Here is a 20,142-nt window from a genome sequence, read left to right on the forward strand (position 1 = left end):
GGTATTATCTCCCTGTTACCTAAAGCAATTGATGCCATTCCTTAGATGTTTCCACAGCAATATGAAAGGTCAACTTCAGTCACTGCTTCAGTTCCTGTAAAACTTCATGTGTCTTGTTGCTCTGCAAATATATGACTATTCACAGCCTGTCTCTTTCACTTCAGTGCACACTGAATTTGGAAGCTGTGTCCACTGGCAATGAGCACGCACTCTGTGGACCATGGTAATGGGTAGGGAATGTCAGTGCATCTGTCTGTGCCCTCCACCTATATTTCCATCCACCTTTATCTTCCCTCCACTTTGCTTTTCCACAGGGCTTTTGCAGCCTGTTATTCACACCCAGGTGAGACCAGAAATCAGATGTCAGCCACAGGAACAATCTTTTCAAGTTTAAGGTAAGGTAAGGTACTGTTAAATTATCCAAAACATTCAGCAACACTGGGCATCTATTTGATTTTAGATTGATGTCAGAGCATCAGAGCATTGCCCATGTTCATTTGTTCATTTTTGAAAATTGTTTTTTTTTCCAGTTTCATATGCTCTGGAATCCCACACATCTTATTTTGTTATTGTCTGTTTTGTACATTGCCTTGAGGATAATTTGAGTGTTTCATGTCCGGAAGGACGATAAACCAGATCTAGGCAAAGTGTACATGCAAAAATACAGTTTCAATCACTTACCTCTATATGTACTAGTTTTGATGCACACTATGTCATCATCACTTATCATGTCCTGTCTCTTTTCAACCCTTGACGAAGATTCCTTCCCTCCAATAGCTAATTTGTCAATCAATGACAACCTGAAAAGGTACAGAGCTGATTATAGCTTTTAATCTACAGTCTCCCCTGCTGAGCAAATAAAGTGTCAGGCTGCCTGAAAGATAAAGGTCAGCACTTGAAACGAAATGAAAATAATATGAAAATTATTATTTAGGACGTACGTAAGATTTAATCATTCTTCCTTACTTTAGAAATTCCTTTGACACTAAAATTGCCATTTGTAGACATTTACCTTGTCAGTCTGAAACAGCACTAAACATTTGGGAGCCCTAATATATATTTGGTTGAAGTCCTTGCTAAAACAACATAGAACGTTCATTGTTTTTATATAGGGACACAAAGAGCTATAAATGTAGCTTTCGCTTCAAGATTCAATGTAATACATCCTTTTTCACCAGCATTATTTGACTTTACAGTTGTATAAAACCTTTTTTTTCATTATAAACAAATCTGCAAGTTATTTTTTCCTCCTCCTCTGACAAAGTGGTGGAGGATTTTTGTAGAGGATATTGACCCTTTAGGGTAGGCTGATTTTTAGGGATTTTTTGTGATTGTTAGATGTTTCCAAACTTATTTCAGATCATTTTTGCATATTTAATAGTATTTTTTGACTAAACCTTGGTGATCTTATTTTTTAGTATATAACTCCAAGATACTTCTTCTTCTTTTCCTTTTGACTATTCTCCACAATCAACCTCCTCCATCTAACCCTATTCTTTGTATCCTCTTCTCTCACACTAACTAACTTTACCCCCTCTTTTACTCCATCCATAAATAATCTCCTTGGTCCCTCTTTAGGCCTCCTGCTTGGCAGTTCCAACCTGAGCATCCTTCTTCTAATAAATTCACTATCCCTCCTCTGTACATGACCATACCATCTCAGTATGGCCTCACTGTTGTTCCAATGATGGGCTTATTCCTGGTCCTATTCATTCTCATCACCCCAAAAGAGAACTTCAACATCTTCATCTTCTCTGCTACCCCCAACTTTGCTTCATGGGGGCCCCGTGAGAAATCTGATATGTGTTGGAGGGCCGAACTAACAAAGACTCTAATAATTGAATACTGTTAAAAATAAATTTTCTCTTTCATTCGTTTTTATGCATGACTTAAATCAGATTCTTTTGGTGATAAGAAATAAGAATAGTCTGTAAATATTTACAAAAATGTACAAATTGTCATTTAGGTGAAGGGGGAATCATTAATAATTCTATAAAAGTAATAGTTTAGATAAAACAAACCCAATCATACCATCACATTTTACTTTTATTTTTAACTTATTAATTTCGTCACAACTGTAATGGTGTGTATTACGCAAGAAGTGAATTTCTCTATTGTGAGATCAATAAATTCTTATCTTAAAGATGAAAAACTGATCAACTTTAAACACTAGCAATAAGTGTCATGTTTATAGTTCATTTAAATTGTTGAGAAAAGTCCAATCTGTCTTGGGCTTCAACAAGTGCATTGAAATCTGGTTCAATGTCTGATGTGGCTACGAGGTGATCATCGGTAATGGAAGACCTGTATCTTGATTTGTTAAACTTCATCACTGAAAATATCTGCTTGCATACATATATAAATTCAAAGAGCACAAGGATCTTTTGAGCTTGTCTCCTCATGTGTGGAAAGTTCTCCTCTTTGACTGAAGAGTAAAAGTCAAGCAGTGGGATTTCGACAGCCATCTGTTGTCATGGCCACCAGTTTGTCCCATTTCAGTCCAAAGTTTTTGACACATGCATTTACCTCTGTTAAGAAATCACTCCCCGTTGGTGTCCCTTTCATTGACGGCATGCCTGCCAGCTCCGTGATTTTGAAGTCCGCATTTATCCCACGCATGAAGATGAGTAGCCGGGCAGTGTCCCGTATATCACATCCAAAGCTACGGAAAATTACCCCAAAAAGTCATTCATGCTGTCCGTCAGTTGCGGCTCCAGGTTTTTCACTATGGCCTCAATCCTTCTTGTTACGGTGCAGAGGGATAGGGGGCATTCTTAAAAGCTCCTTTTTTGGGGGGACATATTAGCACGGAGGAGTCCACCAAACACTCCTTGATAAACTCCCCGTCAGACAATGTTTTGCTCTTTCTAGTGATCTTGTGAGATATGACAAAACTTGTCTTGACTGCTGCACCCCTTGATGTCAAGCGTTTTGTAAAAAGTGTTTGTTGAGTTTGAAACTTGGCTAGCATAACGGACAACTCAGTGGTCCACTCTTTATCTGAGAAGTTCTTGCATTTCACCTCGTGTCAAGTCACGTTGTGGCGATGGAGATCGTAATCCTTTAACACAGCCGCTTGGGCAAAACAAACTAAACACACGACTTTATCTTTGACCTCTGTGAACAAATATTTCGCTGTCCATGCCTTGTGGAAAACTTTTCTTTTTTTATCATTAGTCGACATTTTGGGGGAACGTGGATATTTGGCTGCTAGCATAACCTGTCACTGTGCAGACACTAGCATTAACATGCATTCACTCATAAACAATGCGTCAAGCCTTTTCAAAATAAAAGAATGCTGTGTCGCATCCACACCAAAATACTTGTTTATTCATGACTGTTGGAATGCGAACCAGAGAGGGACGCCCAACAGGACGTATGTGGCTCACGGGCTGTAAAATGCCCAGGTCTGCTATTAATTCTTCACTAGCACTGGTCTCACAACTGTTGTAAAAACTTTTCCTTTCATTTTGGCTGATACTCTTTAATGACATGTTACCTCTGACCCCTTTCTCACCATGTTCCAGTCTGCTTGAATACTGTCTTTACCTGCTCTGGATTCTCGGCCCTAAGTACTTAAAATCCTCCACCTTCTTCTACTTTCCTTCCAGGTGACATGCAAAGCACTGGCCTTCCTGTTTCCCTGTTCCTATTAGTTGTACTTGTCCAGTCATCTGGAAGCTCTCCCTGATCACCCAGAGCTGTTCTCAACTTTTCCCTGAAAGCCATATAACACTCATCCCTTATCACCTTCTACCCTGTGTCCTCTGCTCTGCTTTTGTCCTCTTCACCTTCCTTGCCACCAGATTCATCCTACAAACCACCATTCTTTGCTGTCTGGCTACATTGTAACCTGCTTCTACTTTGCGGTCACTGATCTCCTTCAGATTACATCATCTTCACAAGATGTAGTCTACCCGTGTGCGTCTGCCTTCAGTCTTGTATAATTTTGCATAATTCACATCACACAAAGGAATCAATGCACAGATGTCGGTAACCGAATGTTATGTAGAGGAAGAGACAAATGAAGTCAGAGGGTCTGAGGGAGAATAACCAAGTGTGCAAAGAAGATGAAAATGCAAACAGCACAATTAAAGTCATGCACATACATAGGTCCTTGAGCTTTTTTCACTCCTTATGCTTAGTACCTTACCACTTATCTATTTTCCTCCTCCTTAATCTTAGTCTCATCAACTGAAACAGAATTGAATTAAAAAGGTTGTAATTCAGAGAACATCAGTGAGGTTCTTTTCTGAGGCGTTAATACCACCATGATGTACTGAACTCAGCCATCATTCAAGAGTCCGACAAGCACAGAAAAGTCAGTTTGTTGGGTTGACTGACACTAATCTTTATCCTTGATGTCCCCAACACTTTATAATGTAAAAATTTGAAGTCATTATGCCTTCTTTTAACCTGGGGCCCCCTACATCCCAGGTTCAAATGTATCCTGCCCATATTGTCATTACTACCACGTGAAACAGGGCATTGATTGATTTTGTATTTAAACTTTGAAGTTAAGTCGTAAGTTATTTATTTGCACTGAATCATCCATGACATTGCAATCACTCCTAAACATATGATTGCTGTGAAAGATAACACTTACTTGCGATTCCCCATCTCTAACTGTATTTGATGTGTTATCACACCACTGCAGCGTAATACCTGGAATACAGTGAAGCTGTAGCAGCTGCTGTGCGGAAACTCTTTAAAAGCTGAGTTTGTGTCAGTGATATACCTCATTAAAAGACACTGTGGCATTGAAATTTGACTCGATGTGGAAAAAAAACTTGAAAAATGGCAGAATCTTGATTAAAACAATATAAGTAATTGTAAAACTAGTCCTGTTTATCAGTAGTAAAAAAAATAATCTGAAACTAATTAATGCCTCACTTATCTATTGCTCTATTGCTAAAATCTCAGGCACATTTTATTCAAAATCTTCACTTCAGCTTCGCTCCACATGGACTTACTAATTAGTTTCATACTACTACTACTACTACTACTATTTATTAGTGTCATTATTATTATTATTATTATTATTATTATTATTATTAGAATGGAGACATCACAGGAAAACACCAGAATAGCCTGGATGGCCACAATCCCAGCTATACTCAAATTAGTAGTGGAACATTGGTAAAGAGCATGAGTTAATATCCAATAGAAAAGGACAGGTAAAGGGGAACAGATGCTTTGTCAGGATTTTTGTCACTGAAGGTCATTGATGTTTGATCTAGCGATTATTCTCTGCGACCTTTGAGAAGTGATCAGTGTAATTTTCTGCTGTATTGCGTTCTAATGTAACAATCATGATGCTCAAAATTGCCACCTCATCAGATTTAATCAGTGTTTTCTGCTGTATCCATTTCAAGAAAATATCTCTTCATATTGGGTGGCACAGTGGTGCAGTGGTTAGCCCTTCCACCTCACAGCACCAAGGACCCTAGATTCACACAGGGAGCCTTGAAGGAGGAGTTTGTTAGGAACGTTCTCAAGGTGAAAAGAATGTCAGATAGACTTATGAGTCTAAAACTGGAAATTGAAGGTGTGATGCTCAATGTTGTTAGTGGCTATACCCTGCAGGTGGGTTGTGTATTTGAGGAGAAGGGGAAGTTCTGGAATGAGTTAGATGAAGTGATGCAGAATATTTCCAGAAATGAGATAGTTCTAATTGGTGCAGACTTTCAATTGACATGTTGGTGAAGGCAATAGAGGGAATGAAGAAGTGATGGGCAGATTTGGTATACAGTATAGGAATGCAGAGGGACTGATGGTTGTAGATTTTGCAAAAAAGGATGGAAATGGCTATAGTGAACCCTTTTTTTTAGGAAAAGACAGGAACATAGGGTAATTTATAAGAGCGGAGGTAGGAGCACACAGGTAGACTGCATCTTGTATAGATGAGGTAACCTAAGAGAGATCAGTGTCTGCACAGTAGTTATAGTCGAGAGTGTAGCCAGACTGCCTAGGATGGTGGTTTGAATGATAACTCTGGTGACAAGGAAGATGAAGAGGACAAAAGCGGGGCAGAGGACAAAGTGGTGGAAACTGAAAAGGGAGGAGTGTTGCATGGTTTTTCAGGGAGGAGTTGTGACAGGGTCTGAGTGGTCAGGGTGAGCTTCTAGATGATTGGACAACAACAGCTAGTGTTATCAGGGAGACAGGTAGGAGAGTACTTGGTGTGTCATCTGGAGGGAAAGTGGATTAGGAGATATGGTGGTGGAATGAGGAAGTGCAGGAGTATATACAGAGACAGCGGTTAGCTTAGAAGAAGTGGGATACTGAGAGGACTGAAGAGAACAGACAGGAGTACAGGAGATACAACATAAGATAAAGATAGAGGTAGAAAAGGCAAAACAAAGTGCGTATGATGATTTGTACACTCAGTTGGACAGTTAGGAGGGTGAGAATGATCTATACAGGTTGGCAAAACAGAGAGATAATGATGGAAAGGATGTACCACAGGTGATTAAGGATAGCAAGGGAAATGTATTGACAGATGCTAGAAGAGTGATGGGAGGATTGAAAGAGTACTTTGAAGAGCTGATGAATGGGGAAAATGAAAGAGAGGTAAGGGCAGAAGAGGTGACTATTGTAGACCACAAAGTAGCACAAATTAGTAAAAGTGAAGTGAGGAAGGCATTGATGAGTGGAAAAGCAGTTGGTCCTGATGATATACCTGAGGAGGCATGGAAGTGACTGAGAGTGGTAGTGGTAGATTTTCTGACTGGATTATTCAACAGGATCTTAGAGAGTGAGAAGATGCCTGAAGAATGGAGATGAAGTGTTATGGTGCCTATTTTTAAGAATAAAGGGGATGTGCAGAATTGCGGCAACTATAGAGGGATAAAGTTGATGAGCCATACATCGAAGTTATGGGAAAGAGGAGTAGAAACTAGACTGAGAGCAAAAGTCAGCATTTGTGAACAGCAGTACGGCTTCATGCCTAGAAAGAGTATTACAGATGCAGTATTTGCGTTAAGAATGCTAACAGAGAATTACAGAGGGCCAGTGGGAGCTGCATTGTGTTCCTAGAAAATGCATATGACAGGGTACCAAGAGAGGAGCTCTGGTATTGTATGAGGAAGTCTGGGGTGGCAGAGAAGTATGTTAAACTGGGGGAGGACATGTATGCTAGCTGTGAGACACTGGTACAGTGTGCTGTAGGGGTAACAGAGAAGTTCAAGGTGGAAGCCCACCTTGAACTTCATGTCCACCAAACTGAGCCCCTTCTTGTTCTAATTGGTGATGGATAGGCTGACAGATGAAGTTGGACAGAAATCTCTATGGACTATGATGTTTGCAGATGGCATTGTGATCTGTAGTGGGAGCAGAAAACAGGTAGAGGAAAATCTAGAGAGGTGGAGGTATGCTCTGGAAAGGAGAGGAATGAAGATTAGCTGCAGCAAGACAGAATATATGTGTGCGAATGAGAGGAACTCGGGTGGAACGGTGAGGCTACAGGGAGTGGAGATCAAGAAGCTGGAGGATTTCAGGTACTTGGGGTCAACAGTCCAGAGCAACGGTGGGTGTGGAAAAGAGGTGAAGAAACGGGTCCAAGCAGGTTGGAATGGGTGGAGAAAAGTGTCAGGGGTACTATGTGATAGAGGACTATCAGCCAGAATGAAAGGAAAGGTGTACAAGACAGAGGTGAGACCAGCGATGCTGTGTGGCCTAGAAATAGTTACAATGACAAACAGACAGGAGGCAGAACTAGAGGTTGCAGAGCAGAAGATGTTGAGGTTCTCTTTGGGAGTGACCAGAATGTATAGGATCGGGAATGAGTCTATCAGAGGAACAGCACATGTAGGATGTTTTGGAGAGAAGATCAGATGAGATGAGATGAGATGAGAACAACTTTATTAATCCCGAAGGAAATTGTTGTGCCAGAGTTTCAAGTATAAAAACATAACAGTAATAGATGATAGTAGAAAGGAGGAAGAATAAGAAATATAATGAAATATGAATCGTCTTAACTGTTGGCAGTAACTACAAAGATTGAAGATTCCCTGCAGCTGAGGGAAGAGGAATCAGAGAACCCAGACTGAGATGGTTCGGTCATGTACAAAGGAGGGATAGAGATTATATTGGTAGACGGATGCTGGAATTGGAGCTGCCAGGCAAGAGGTCTCGAGGAAGACCAAAGAGAAGATTTTTGCTGGGAGCGCTCTCTCATGAAGTCCACAACAATCTCCTATAAGATAGTTTGTGGGCACCTTGCCACACAGCAAGGTGGCTCACCTTGCTCCTAAGACCAACCATAGTTAAATCATTTGCATACTTGATCTAAATGTTGGAGTGGTGTGTCGGTGTACAGCAGGGGTGTCAAACTCAAGGCCTGTGGGCCAGATTAGCACCGTGAAAGGGTTTAATCTGGCTCGCAAAGCTAAAAAATACCAGGTTTGAGGAGTGAATTGAACAATAGGTACGTAACAGTAGTTCATATGTCATGATTTTACCAATCCGGCCTACCTTAGAATAGATTTTCCCCCGTGTTGCCCCTGAGCTAAAATGAGTTTGACACCTCTAGTGTACAGTCTTATATCCACAGTGTGAACAGAAGGGGGCTCTGCACACATCTATGAGGGCCCCTGTGTTCACAGTGATGGTACTGGATATGCTCCTGCCAACCCATACTGGTCTTCCTGTCAGGGAGTCCAACAGCCAGTTGCACGACGAAACATTGAGCTCCAGGTGGTAGAGTTTGTAAAAGATTCTGGAGGGATGATCATGTTGAATGCCGGGCTGAAATTGATTAACAGCATTCTAATGTACTAGCCCTCAGTGTCCAGGTGTGTGAGAGCTGAGTGGAAGGCCATGAGGATGGCGTCATCAGTCGAGTGGTTCGATTGATTCGCAAACTGGTAGGGATCCATGGAGGTGGGGGAGGCCGACTTGATGTGCTCCATGACTAGCGACTAAAAACCCCTCATGAGGATGGGAGTGCGTGCAACTGGCGGTAGTCATTGAGACAGGAAGGGGATGACTTCTTCAGAACTGGGACGATGGTTGTAACTTTGAGGCACATTGGGACAACAACCTGGCTCAGCAATGTGTTGATTAAGTCCATGAGGACATGTGCGAGTTCCTCCGCACAGGCTCTCAGTACATGACCAGGTATGTTGTCAGAACCTGCAGCTTTGAGTGCCTCTGCTGCTAATGAAACAGCAGGCAATCCTCCTTGAGTGCTGCCTCTTAGCCTTCCTGATACTACAGGAAATGTTGGCCCTAGCTATCCTCGGGCAAATGGGGTCCCTGGCTTTGAAGGCATTATTCTGATCTTTCAGGAGCCTCCCTGGACCTCCCCTGTCAGTCAAGGTTTCTGATTGGCCTGGATAGGGATGGTCTTGGTGTATGCTGTAACAGACCCGGTGTGCTCCTGGACGTCCGTGGTGTAATTGGAGGTGGCAGCCCACTTTAAACATGTCCCAGTACGTTGTGCTGAACCAGTCTTAAAGAGCCTCCATGCAACTTCCAGCCACACCCGGACCTGCTTGTGAATTGATCTAGTGACCAGTGGTCTGTGTGCTGGCATTAGCATGACAGAGATGTGTTTGGAGGCACCAAGGTTGGGGGGGGGAGGCTGTAAGCTCCTTTCTGGGTGGAGAAGACATGATCCATAGTGTTGTTACCCCAAGTTGGAAAGTTAATATCCTGGAATATGTTGGGGAACTACACTCCTTGGGTCAGCGTGATTATAGTCCCCCCAGCAAGAATGAGGAAGGTGTTTAAATGACCTGTCAGCTGCTCAATGCTGTGCTGGTGGTGCTCATTCAGAACCACTAGCCTCCAGCTTGGTGATGTTGCTGGGGCTCGCTGGGAAGTAAATAATCAAGCTGTATGGCCGTCACAAATTCCCTCAGCAGGTAGAATGGCCGGCACCTTATCACCATACACTCCACCAGTAGTGAGCAGTGTTTGAAGACTACAACAGCATTGCGTCACCAGGTGTCACCAATGTAAATACCAATCCACTACCGTGAGTCTTACCTCCATCGACAAGAGCTCTGTCCGCATTGTAGCATGTTAGCATGTCAGCCAGTTGAGCTGGATGGCGCTGTGCGGGACATTGTTGGTGAGGCATTTTTCCACAAACACAAAGACACAGCACTCTTTCACATTCTTCATAGTATTCCAGGGTAGGCTGATATGGTCCAATTTGTTGCCCAATGAGTGTACATTGGACCACACGATGGCTTGCTTGTGTTACGGGTTTCAAGGTTTATGACCACAGTAACAAAAATATTACCTGTTTTAAGCAGGTGAAAGAGCAGAAGTAAAGAAGCGTGCAGCTAGTTTTCCCTCCCAAATAACATCTGAGGAGACAGTGGAAGCATCCGCCCCTTTACCGCTCCCAGTGCAACGAGAGGAGATAAAAGTCTCGCCCCCCACTTTTACAGAAAAAAATACTAGACTTGAAATAAATCACCAAATGATAACAAATAAAATCCCAAATAAATTTGGTCCCCCCATTTTCGGTGAGCCACATTTGGGTTCAACACTAGCCGAGCCCAGACAACTCCGTACTTACCCCTCTTCTAATTAAACTTGCACCAGATGTAGCGTTTCCACGGTGGGTGGGATGAAGGAATAGGGGGGCAGGCGCAGCATGGTTCTCTGGAACAGGTTAAGGTCCCATAACCCCAACTTTGTTAGAGAACTTTTGCCGATCGAAATCAGAAGTTCCCAGCTGTATGTGCGCCTAGTGATGAACAGAAGGGATGAAGAGCAACAAAAACGCTTCGAAAAACACAAAAACACTGGGATAAAGAGAAGCTGCAGCGTGTGCACGCACCCCCATCTTGTTGCATCTCCAGACTACTTCAGTCATCAAATGTGCCATTTTATTTGGATGAAAAATATATGCTTTGGGAGCTCACATTGTTCAACATTCAGTTTAAGATTTTTTCGAGGAGATACTGGAGATAAAGTGACAATTACAGTCAGAATAATGTCTCTCATCCATTTGTGAATGAAACAGCTCAAATTAAAAATAGAAAATTTATAGTTAGTTTGACATTTCCAGACTCTTATGCACTTTTGCCAATAGAAGTCCTCATTTTACTTGTTTAGTTTAGCTGAGTCACCTTACCCAGAGTCATGTCTTCTGTTGATTAGATCTTAAGCACTCATTACTACCACCTGTGACTTGTTTGTTTTTGTTTTTTTTTTCTTTGCTCAGTCTTTGCAGTGTCTTCTTGAGTTTGGATGACTTTAAGTCCCCCTGGTGTTTGCCTGTACTGTGGACAGGTTGCATTTTTTTGACTTTGCTTGAACTCTGATCTCTGTTGTTTTGGCACTGTGCCTGCCTTTTGGCTCTGCTAATTTGGAACAATTTTGCCAAGCTCTGTGAAACCTTTTTTTGAGTCAGTAAAGATACTGAATCTGAATTTTGCCTGCCTGTCTATATCTGAGTCTGTCTCGTGGTCTTGTGGTAAAGGGCCGGGTTCATTTCCCAGGTTACCTGGGAACCTGACAGCAGGTTACCTGACAGCAAGACTGAGCCATGGAAGAAGACGCAGCAGCATTGAGGGTGACATGGATTGGGGGGGCTATCCCTGCTCAATCACCGACCAGCACCGAACAAATTTATGTTGCTTGGTTAGCTATGAGATCCGTCTGCGGCATACAGTTGACATGAGCAGCTCTTACAAGAGCTCCAACAGATTGTCACTGCTCTCCTAGCATGTCCTCAACCTTCCCTGGTCCTACCCTGGCTGGAGCTCAACAGACTGGGCCCAGACTCCCTGCTCCAGACAGATATGATGGGACTCCCAGAGACTGTCAAGGGTTCTTGAACCAATGCTCTCTCACCTTCGAGCTGCAACCCACTTCCTTCCCCTCTGATCACTCCTGCATCACCTACATAATAATCCTGCTAATTTGTAAGGCCTCTGCATGGGCCACATCTATCTGGGAACAACTTCTATGGGTAGTGAATTATCATTGTCACAATTGCTTACTGGAATAAAATGAAAGGTGTAAAATTCACATAAATACCTAATGGGCTTTTTCACCACAAATAGGCTCCATAGCTTAAAGCCATTTTGGAACCAAATGAAAGAAATGTGAAACAGCCCCATGAACCTACCCCTTATATAGTTTGTTTACGTGATTTCTATATATTCTTTGCTTTGGAAATTCCTCACTAATTTTTTTAAATTTTGTGGTCATTTTCAGCCAATCATGTAATTTCATGTGATTTCTTAATTACTTTTAAGCATATTTTGTCTACTTTCATAGAGCACCTGGTTTGATTAAAAAAAAAAAACTAATTTCAAGATATGTTAAAACCTTTCCAGATATAACAGGAACATTTGGAGCATGATAATAGTTTGAAATCTGTGCCTAGATTTCTGACCCTTCACACAGCTCACAAATGTGAGTGCTTAGCTTCAATGTTTTTTGACCATTGAATTCAATTAAGTAAGGATATATCAAGGTTTACTGGGCAAAAAAAGTTTTAAATATAAAAATGAACAAAAAGAAAAACATGTCTCCCAAAGTTTACATTGCACTCAGTACCACTTCCCCGAAGGGGTTTAAAAAAACATGCATTCTAAGCATTGATTGAGACGTGCTAGGAACCCAAAATGACACAAACTGCAAAAACAAAATAATCTGAATAAGACAGAGGGTATGTGATGAAGCAATGACAACGAAGACAGGAGAGAATGAGTCAGTTTCACCACCTCCTCTAATGGACACATTTCCCCTGAGATTAAAATTCCCATTCAGGGTTCAGTCATCTGTATTATCCCCACTGCCTCCTGGGCAGCCAGAAAGGCCCTTCTTCCTCCATCTATGATGTCCATCAAGCCTGTCGCAGATTTTAATGAATGATGCTGATAAACTGAGTTTCTGTGACAAAGTATGATGGATAGCCCGCCCCAGAGCGCACATTAAACAGGTTGTTTCCTTGCCATTCATGGCTTTCCAATTTCATCATGAATTTTTAAGTGGAAATCTTTACCTCTAAAGCCTCTACCAGACCAGTTATAACTCATTTGTTGCCAGCTGATGGTACTTTGCTGGATGCTTGTGGCAGCTGTAACTTGACTGTGTTCCCTAAAATAACCTGTAGTTCAGTTCAATTCCTGCAATTTTATCAGCCTACAAGATATTCAACAGATTTTAACAGAGTGTTTTCACGTTGTGCGGCTTGTTTCAATCTATTAACTGCTCAATCAGTCAAATATAAAAAAATATTATATTTTATATTTCGTTCAAATCTAGTAAACTGTGTGCTTTATTCAAAATGAATTAATTCTTTATTCCATAAGTAAAATGTAAAGAAATAGACAGCCCTTGACACAAATAAAATCAGTGTTTAATTGCAGAGGAAAATAGAGCACGAGACATACAAGCTAGAAGAATAAATGGATTTCTCAATTAACTGGGATTTGGTTATTTGAGTTGTTTGGTTAACATCCATTTCAACTGATTAGCCAGGACGTTATTAGTTTTTTTTTCTACTTTTGATCGACAAAAGACCAACAATACATTATCGAATTTTAGAATTGCCGCTTTTAAATAATTTGTGTGTGTGATGAGCTAAGAATTTGGAGTCCATTCATATATTTGCAAAGGAGATAACGAAGAAGTATATATTTTCAATATATTTTGGAGACATTACTATTTTAACGTGTTTTTTTTTATATATCTGGCATTTTTCAAATGCCTGCTAAACTTAACCTTTCAAATGGCACCTTGTTTCTCAGCATTGTTATTGAGTTTTGCAAAATTGATATCCACCTTCCTGTCAGGGTTGGGTTCAGGGCAGGAGTGCATTTGGCAGTGGTCAGTGGAGACAGTGGTCAGGTGTGACATAGGTCTGTAAGAGTAGTTTAAGGTGGAGGTGGGACTACATCTGGAGTAAGCTCTGAGCACCACGTTGTTTGCAGTGGTGATTGACTGACCATGGACCATGATGTTTGCCAATGACATACATATATATGTGTGTGTGTGTGTGTGTGTGTGTGTGTGTGTGTGTGTGTGTGTAAATGCATGAATACTGTCAGGGTTCACAGCTGATCCCCATTGTAATCTGCGCCAGCTGCAGCAGATGCCGCTAATCAAGATCCCTATAAAGGGCAGCGGCACTCTCTGCCTGGCACTGGGGGATTGAGGTCCTCACGGACTACTGTGGGGCCCTGCCACGACCCGGACCTCACCCCTGCTACGTCCGGACCCCAGGTGTGACCTCTGTTCCCTTCCCGAGTCACGGCTGGGCCCAGTTGGCCGGCGTGACCTCTGTTCCCTTCCCGAGTCACGGCCGGGCCCAGTTGGCCGGCGTGACCTCTGTTCCCTTCCCGAGTCACAGCCGGGCCCAGTTGGCCGGCGTGACCTCTGTTCCCTCCCGCAACCCGTACTGTTGAGGCCCAGCCTCTGCCGTTCTGTCTGCAACTCGTCCTGTCTGCATCCCGAGCTGTTCAGTCTGCCACCCTGCCTGGGGCCCGCCCCGTCTGCAATCCGTACTGTTGAGGCCCAGCCTCTGCCGTCCAGTCTGCATCTCGTACTGTCCAGTCTGCAACTCGTCCCGTCTGTAACCCGTACTGGTGAGGCCCAGCCTCTGCAGTTCCGTCTGCAACCTGTCCAGTCTGCAACCCGTCCTGCCCAGTCTGCAACCAAATAAAAGCACTTTCCACCCATCTCTGCCCCGAAGTGTGGTTCCCTGCTCGAGTCCGCCCCAGCACATCGTGACAAATGCACTGAAAATGTTTAAATATGCATATAAATACTTACATAAATACAGACCCACTAAAAAAAATGTAAATGAAGAGTATACATGACAGGAATTGAGCAATTCAATATTTCGGGATGGACGGCAAGGAGATGTTAGAGGTGCATTAGTCCAGTCCTATGCAGACAATTTCCTGCTTCATTCCATCAGACATCGGTGTTGTACAAGTCTGTTGCTAGGTTTGCTACCTTGGACCATTTTCCAAACAAGCTCCTCAAATCATTTTTTTTCCCTTTGTAATAATAAAATACCTTCCAAGATACAATCAATTTATCTCTGCTATCACCCTATGTACTGGAGTCATCTAGGGTAGCAGTAATCAAACCCTTCCATCCTGATCCACAGATTTAGACTGGCAATGGATATATTTCCAAACTCCAACTTTTATCTAAGATCCATGTGAGAGTGGCAGCAATTGAAGTAATGTCACTTTTTTGTCACAAAAGGTCATTCAAAATTCCAATCAGGATTTGGAATGCATCAAAGTACTGACAATGTTATAGGAAGAATCATAAATCACCATCTAATTGCATACGATAAGGGACTGTATATGTCCTTGGATCTTACTGTTGCATTCAATACCATCAATCATCAAATCTAATTAAATGCCTGGAATATTTGATTAGCAATCGAGCAACTGCACTGGGCTGGTTCAAGTCCTATTCACTCAAGAGATTGACAGTTGATCATAGGGGTCACATATTCCCTCATTCCTTCAGTATTGCATGTTTTTGGACTTTAGAAGGAAGCCAGAGAAAACCCCCACAGCCATGAGGACTTCATGCAATTTTCACAAAGAAAAGGCCCCCAAAAGAAAGGCCCCAGTTAAAATTGAACCCAAAACCCAATCGCAGTATAGTGACTATGCACTGTCTTGTACTTTAGCCTCAGTTCTGGCCATGTAAAATTATGTTAAATAGACCTGTAATATTTTGGCCTGATTAAGACCAAAGTTATTAATTCGTATGGGGAACATTACAGTGAATAGACTCAAATCATCTGCCAGAGGAAACCGAATCGATTGATAGGATGTGAACAAAGGCTTACATTCATGGGGGATAAAGGGAGAGGAGCTTGAGGGCAAAACAAGGAACTGGGAAAATTTACGCTTGAAAAATCTCTTCACCTTTTACATTGACATTTCCAGCCAGGTGATGTGAGAAATTCTCAACTAATATTGAATCAAAGGGTCACTGTGACATTGAGATGTTATGGAATGGTGTGTAGCTGAATTGGATTACGCTCTCAGACACTGTGAAGGTGATCGTAGTAAATTCCCATTGAAATGCATAGCATGATTCCAACCATGGCCTTTCTCAAACACTGTTGAGTTTGTACACTTTCTCTAGTAAGTTAATTGAAGACTAACTGCTCAGATTTTTGAATGATTTTACATATATATTCACATGGCCCTTATGACTGACTGGGGACTGGCTGCTGGTGAAGCGTGCCTCTTGCACAGTGACAGCAGAGGTTCCAGTGCCTCTGTGACCCTTAGTGAATAATAGAGGTATAGACAATGGATAAATGAGTATAGACATAAAATTAAATATATGTCCTCAGTAAGACTGAGTTATATTTTTCAAAACAATGTCTTTGAAGACAGATAGTAAAGGGAGAAAATAATTTGGAAAAATAAATTAAAATTAATTTGACCTTTTTGATATGGCATAGTGGCATAGCCTAGTTAGGTTACAACCCCAAATATTGAATGATTTTTCATTTGAAATTAAACCCTCAGGCTTGTCCATGTCTTGGCTAAAATGAGATCATTGGCTGATCCAGGCTCTGACCTACATGCGTCCTCCCAGCAGCAGACCGGAACAACAATATGTCACCACCACCAGCTGCTACTGTATACAGTACAGAACTGTGCCACTATTCTTGCACCTGCCACCTCTCATTAGCTTCTATTTATCCCAATTTTAGTCTTTAACATAACATTCTGACTTTATGTATCCAACTTGTATTTCCCCTACTGTTATCACTTGTCACAGGATAGTTTATGATTTATAAAAGCTGTATATTGCTCATATATATGTTTATTAGTTACAGAATAGGGTCAGGCGAAGGAGGTTGATTTGCTATGTTGACCCCTGAAGGGAGTAGCTGAAAGAAGAAGGTCTCATATGTTCTTACTAGTTCCCCAAAATTCAATGAAGTACGGCTTGGGGTCATGCCAGACTAGCAAGCAAATTAAAGTGGGAGGAAAAAAAAGGTTCAAGAACAAAAAATGCAAAAATTCTAATGCATTTATTAAATATTAATTGTCTTTAATAGGTCTTTGAAAGTATATTACCCTTCCAAACAAAGGCAGCATTTTACAGGGTTTGCATCTGACTCTTCGTTTCAATATGATTGTAATAATATCTGATTTTACCGGTACTGCAAAAATCAAAAAACAATAAGTCCATCATTAACTTTTTCATCACAATGATGTGGCCCCAAAATCGTAAGTTTCTTTTTATGATGAGAGGAAAGCTGGGAGTAATAATAGATGCAAAGGTTAAACAGAAATAAATTTTGAAATAACTGTGAGCCAGGACTTTGATTACACTAATTAACAAGGCTATTACATCTAATTGCTTCCAAGAAGCCTTTGGGCCATAAACAGCATCCTTCCCCTACATAGCTTCCTAACATAGTCCAGTCGTTGTGTGCTTCTCTAAAGCTTAAAAAAAGTATTGCCTCTAGCACCTCTAGGTGTTTGGTCAGGTACAGGCAGAATTGAAAGCTGGTAGTGATTCCCATTATACTACTCATAATGTTCTTTGCATTTCTAATATTCTTTACGTATCTTCAGCATACAAAATTTTACAAAGGTTTTCCATTATTTTGTACTATTTTCTTAGTCATGCAGTCAAGATAAGATAATATTTTATTGATCCCCATAGGGTAAATTCATTAAGTTCATGGTAATCAATCAAAAATGTGTTGCACACTGTCTCATGTCATTTCATCAAGTCTGAACTGAAAAAGCCTCTTGGATGACAAATAAGATCCACCCACCCCAGCCCCACCTCCGTAGAGTCCGGAGGGGGGAATCCTGCTGAGGGCTCCTGGACCACTGTGGGCATGCCATTAAAAAGTACATATCCCAGTATAGCTAGTGGTTGGATGTCAGTATGGATATCTGCTCTCCCAGAGTACAATTGAAGCTCTCCACTAATCTGTCACTCTGGATCTTTGTGATACTTTGTGTACAGCACATTGTGGCAACACTTGACACAAAATTTCTGCATTGATCATCATGGATGGATTCTGGGACACCTAGCTGGCTAAACATTCCCTCAAGCAGTGCATCTACTAGTGCCTCTGCTTCCTGATCAGGTGGTGCATAGGCCTCAGGCAATTGCCTCTGTGCATGGCAACGGGCCTACGACGTCTACACCCACCTGTTGCATTGGCTCCCCCACTCCAAAGTGGCCTGACCCGGCAGAGCCCTGAATGGATACCAGGACTGTTCCCTTCATTCCCTTAGGCACAACTTTCTGCCATCTTTTCTCTCAAATAGCTGGCTCCACCCATGCTCTCTGGAGATCCTCATTCAGCAGCTGCAGATGTCTAAACTTAGCCCACAGGTCTGGGTTTTGTTCTTGCCCTTTCACCCAGTCTGTGCTGTCCACTACCTGCAACTTCCTGCTCAGCTCAGATCTCACCTCCTCGTCTGCTTGCAGCACCAGCTCCTTTTCCCTCTCCTCTCTGGGATCACAGTACCGACAGCCATCTGCACTGCATGGCCGGCGGGAAACCACGTCTGTGGAGCTGTGTCTTTCTCCTCTATGGTGGGTCATGATGAATTCATGGCACTGCAGCTCCTACAACCACCACTCTCTGAATGTCATTAGCCACCTTAAGGAGGTATGGTCAGTGCGCAAGGTGAAGGGCTGGCTACACAGGTAGTATTTAATGTGTCAAATCAAAACCACTGCAGGGAGCAGCTCCCTGTGTGTAACACAGTATCTCTGCTCTGCTTTGCTTAGGGCTTTGTTGCAGTAGCTCTACTGCTTCCTGTTGGCTCTAGAGGAGGCGGCGTGGACACTGTCATAGTGATGCAGCAGTGCCTGTATCAATTGAGTGTTGTACCAGGGAGGTCTAACACAGCTCCGCTTCGTTACAGGGGAAGCAGTCTTGCAACTCTATCAACAGCTGCCAAAGCTGCTCCTGTTGTGCACTGAGGTTCTCTGCACCCCCTTGTCATACCCCATGCAGTGCATTTCATTTTTTTTTTTTTCTCCTCCCAGCTTAGTATACTTCCACAGCCCCCTGCCTTCAGTGCAGGTGGCCCTGGGTGGCCTCCAGCAACAGCTGGGAGGCATGTGGCCTGCTTTAGCCATTGCTGAACATCAGGGAGGGTTACATCACATGTAGCTTTCCGCCCTCTCTGTATATTGCTCATATATATGGGGTCCTGTGTGGGGTCCTGCAGGCAGCACTGCTGTATGAGATGCCTGTATCTAGAGGCCTCATATTCACCACCTGTCCATCTCTAAAACTCAGTTTGGCTTTACTCAGGTCCAACCACCAGCCTTTCTCTCACAAAAAGTACGAGTCTTTTACATCAGCTACCCACACAGTATGTCTCATTGTTCAACCCCCAAACTGTGACCCTCAGCAGCCCCCCCCTTCATTGGTGCTAGCTCACCAGAAACTGTGACTGTTGACCCCATGCCGACAAAGGCTGTACATGGAACCCCTTCTGTGCAGATGTCAAATCCAAAATTAAAGTCCTCCCCACCACTACTAAGTCCTGCCCTCCGTCCCTGCTGTCATATGGGACACGGCTGTGCTGAACTGGTAGTGCATGGAACATTGCTGTAGGGTCAGGCAGCGTCCCGCCTACTGTAACCACCCCCTCCATTTTCTGCAGCGTTAGCCATGGCAGGGCAGTTTCTTTTCAGGTGTCTGGCCTGACCTCAGCACCAACTGAGGCGTGCCTGGCCCTCTGGCTGTGTCTGCTGGACCACTGTCATTGTTTGCTGGCAACGCCTCGGAGGCATATTGAGGCCCCTGATCATTTCAGCCACCTCGTCCACGATGTAGCACCATGTAGCGCAGCACCAATCGTCATCTCTCTCTCTTGTGCATATTACAGGGCATCAGTCACGGTCTGGGGTTAAGCTAGCTGGGTGTGAACACGCATATCAGGAGGGGAAAGTACTCTGATAAACTGATCACGTGCCAATTTGGTTTGCACTGTGTTGGGCATGTGCCCACCGTGTCAGCCCCTCAATATCGTTTGCCAGGGGCCCCCAGAGACTCCCCTCTGCATCTCTGATGTCCGTCTAGCTCTCATGTAAAGGGCTCTGAACAAAAACACTATCCAAAGAACACCGGAAGCATGCTGTCGTTAGGTCTCTCACTCGGGTCTAAAACCAACAGGCAAGACAAAGCAT

General features: G+C 42.8%; 1 protein-coding gene across 1 annotated transcript in view; it reads left to right on the forward strand.

Annotated features, from left to right (window-relative positions):
- Nucleotides 1-323: 323 nt before the first annotated feature.
- The window catches only part of sphkap (SPHK1 interactor, AKAP domain containing), a 58,260-nt gene continuing 38,441 nt past the window's right edge, over nt 324-20,142 (forward strand). Inside the window, exon 1 of the mRNA XM_086164614.1 lies at nt 324-395. Coding sequence (XP_086020740.1) covers nt 361-395 — 35 coding nt within the window. The 5' untranslated portion in view covers nt 324-360. The remainder of the gene's footprint in view (nt 396-20,142) is intronic.

Source organism: Fistularia commersonii, chromosome 18 (genome assembly GCF_037954325.1).
Source record: "Fistularia commersonii isolate RoL2024-O1a breed Wild chromosome 18, RoL_Fcom_v1.0, whole genome shotgun sequence".
NCBI classification, from domain to species: Eukaryota; Metazoa; Chordata; class Actinopteri; order Syngnathiformes; family Fistulariidae; genus Fistularia; species Fistularia commersonii.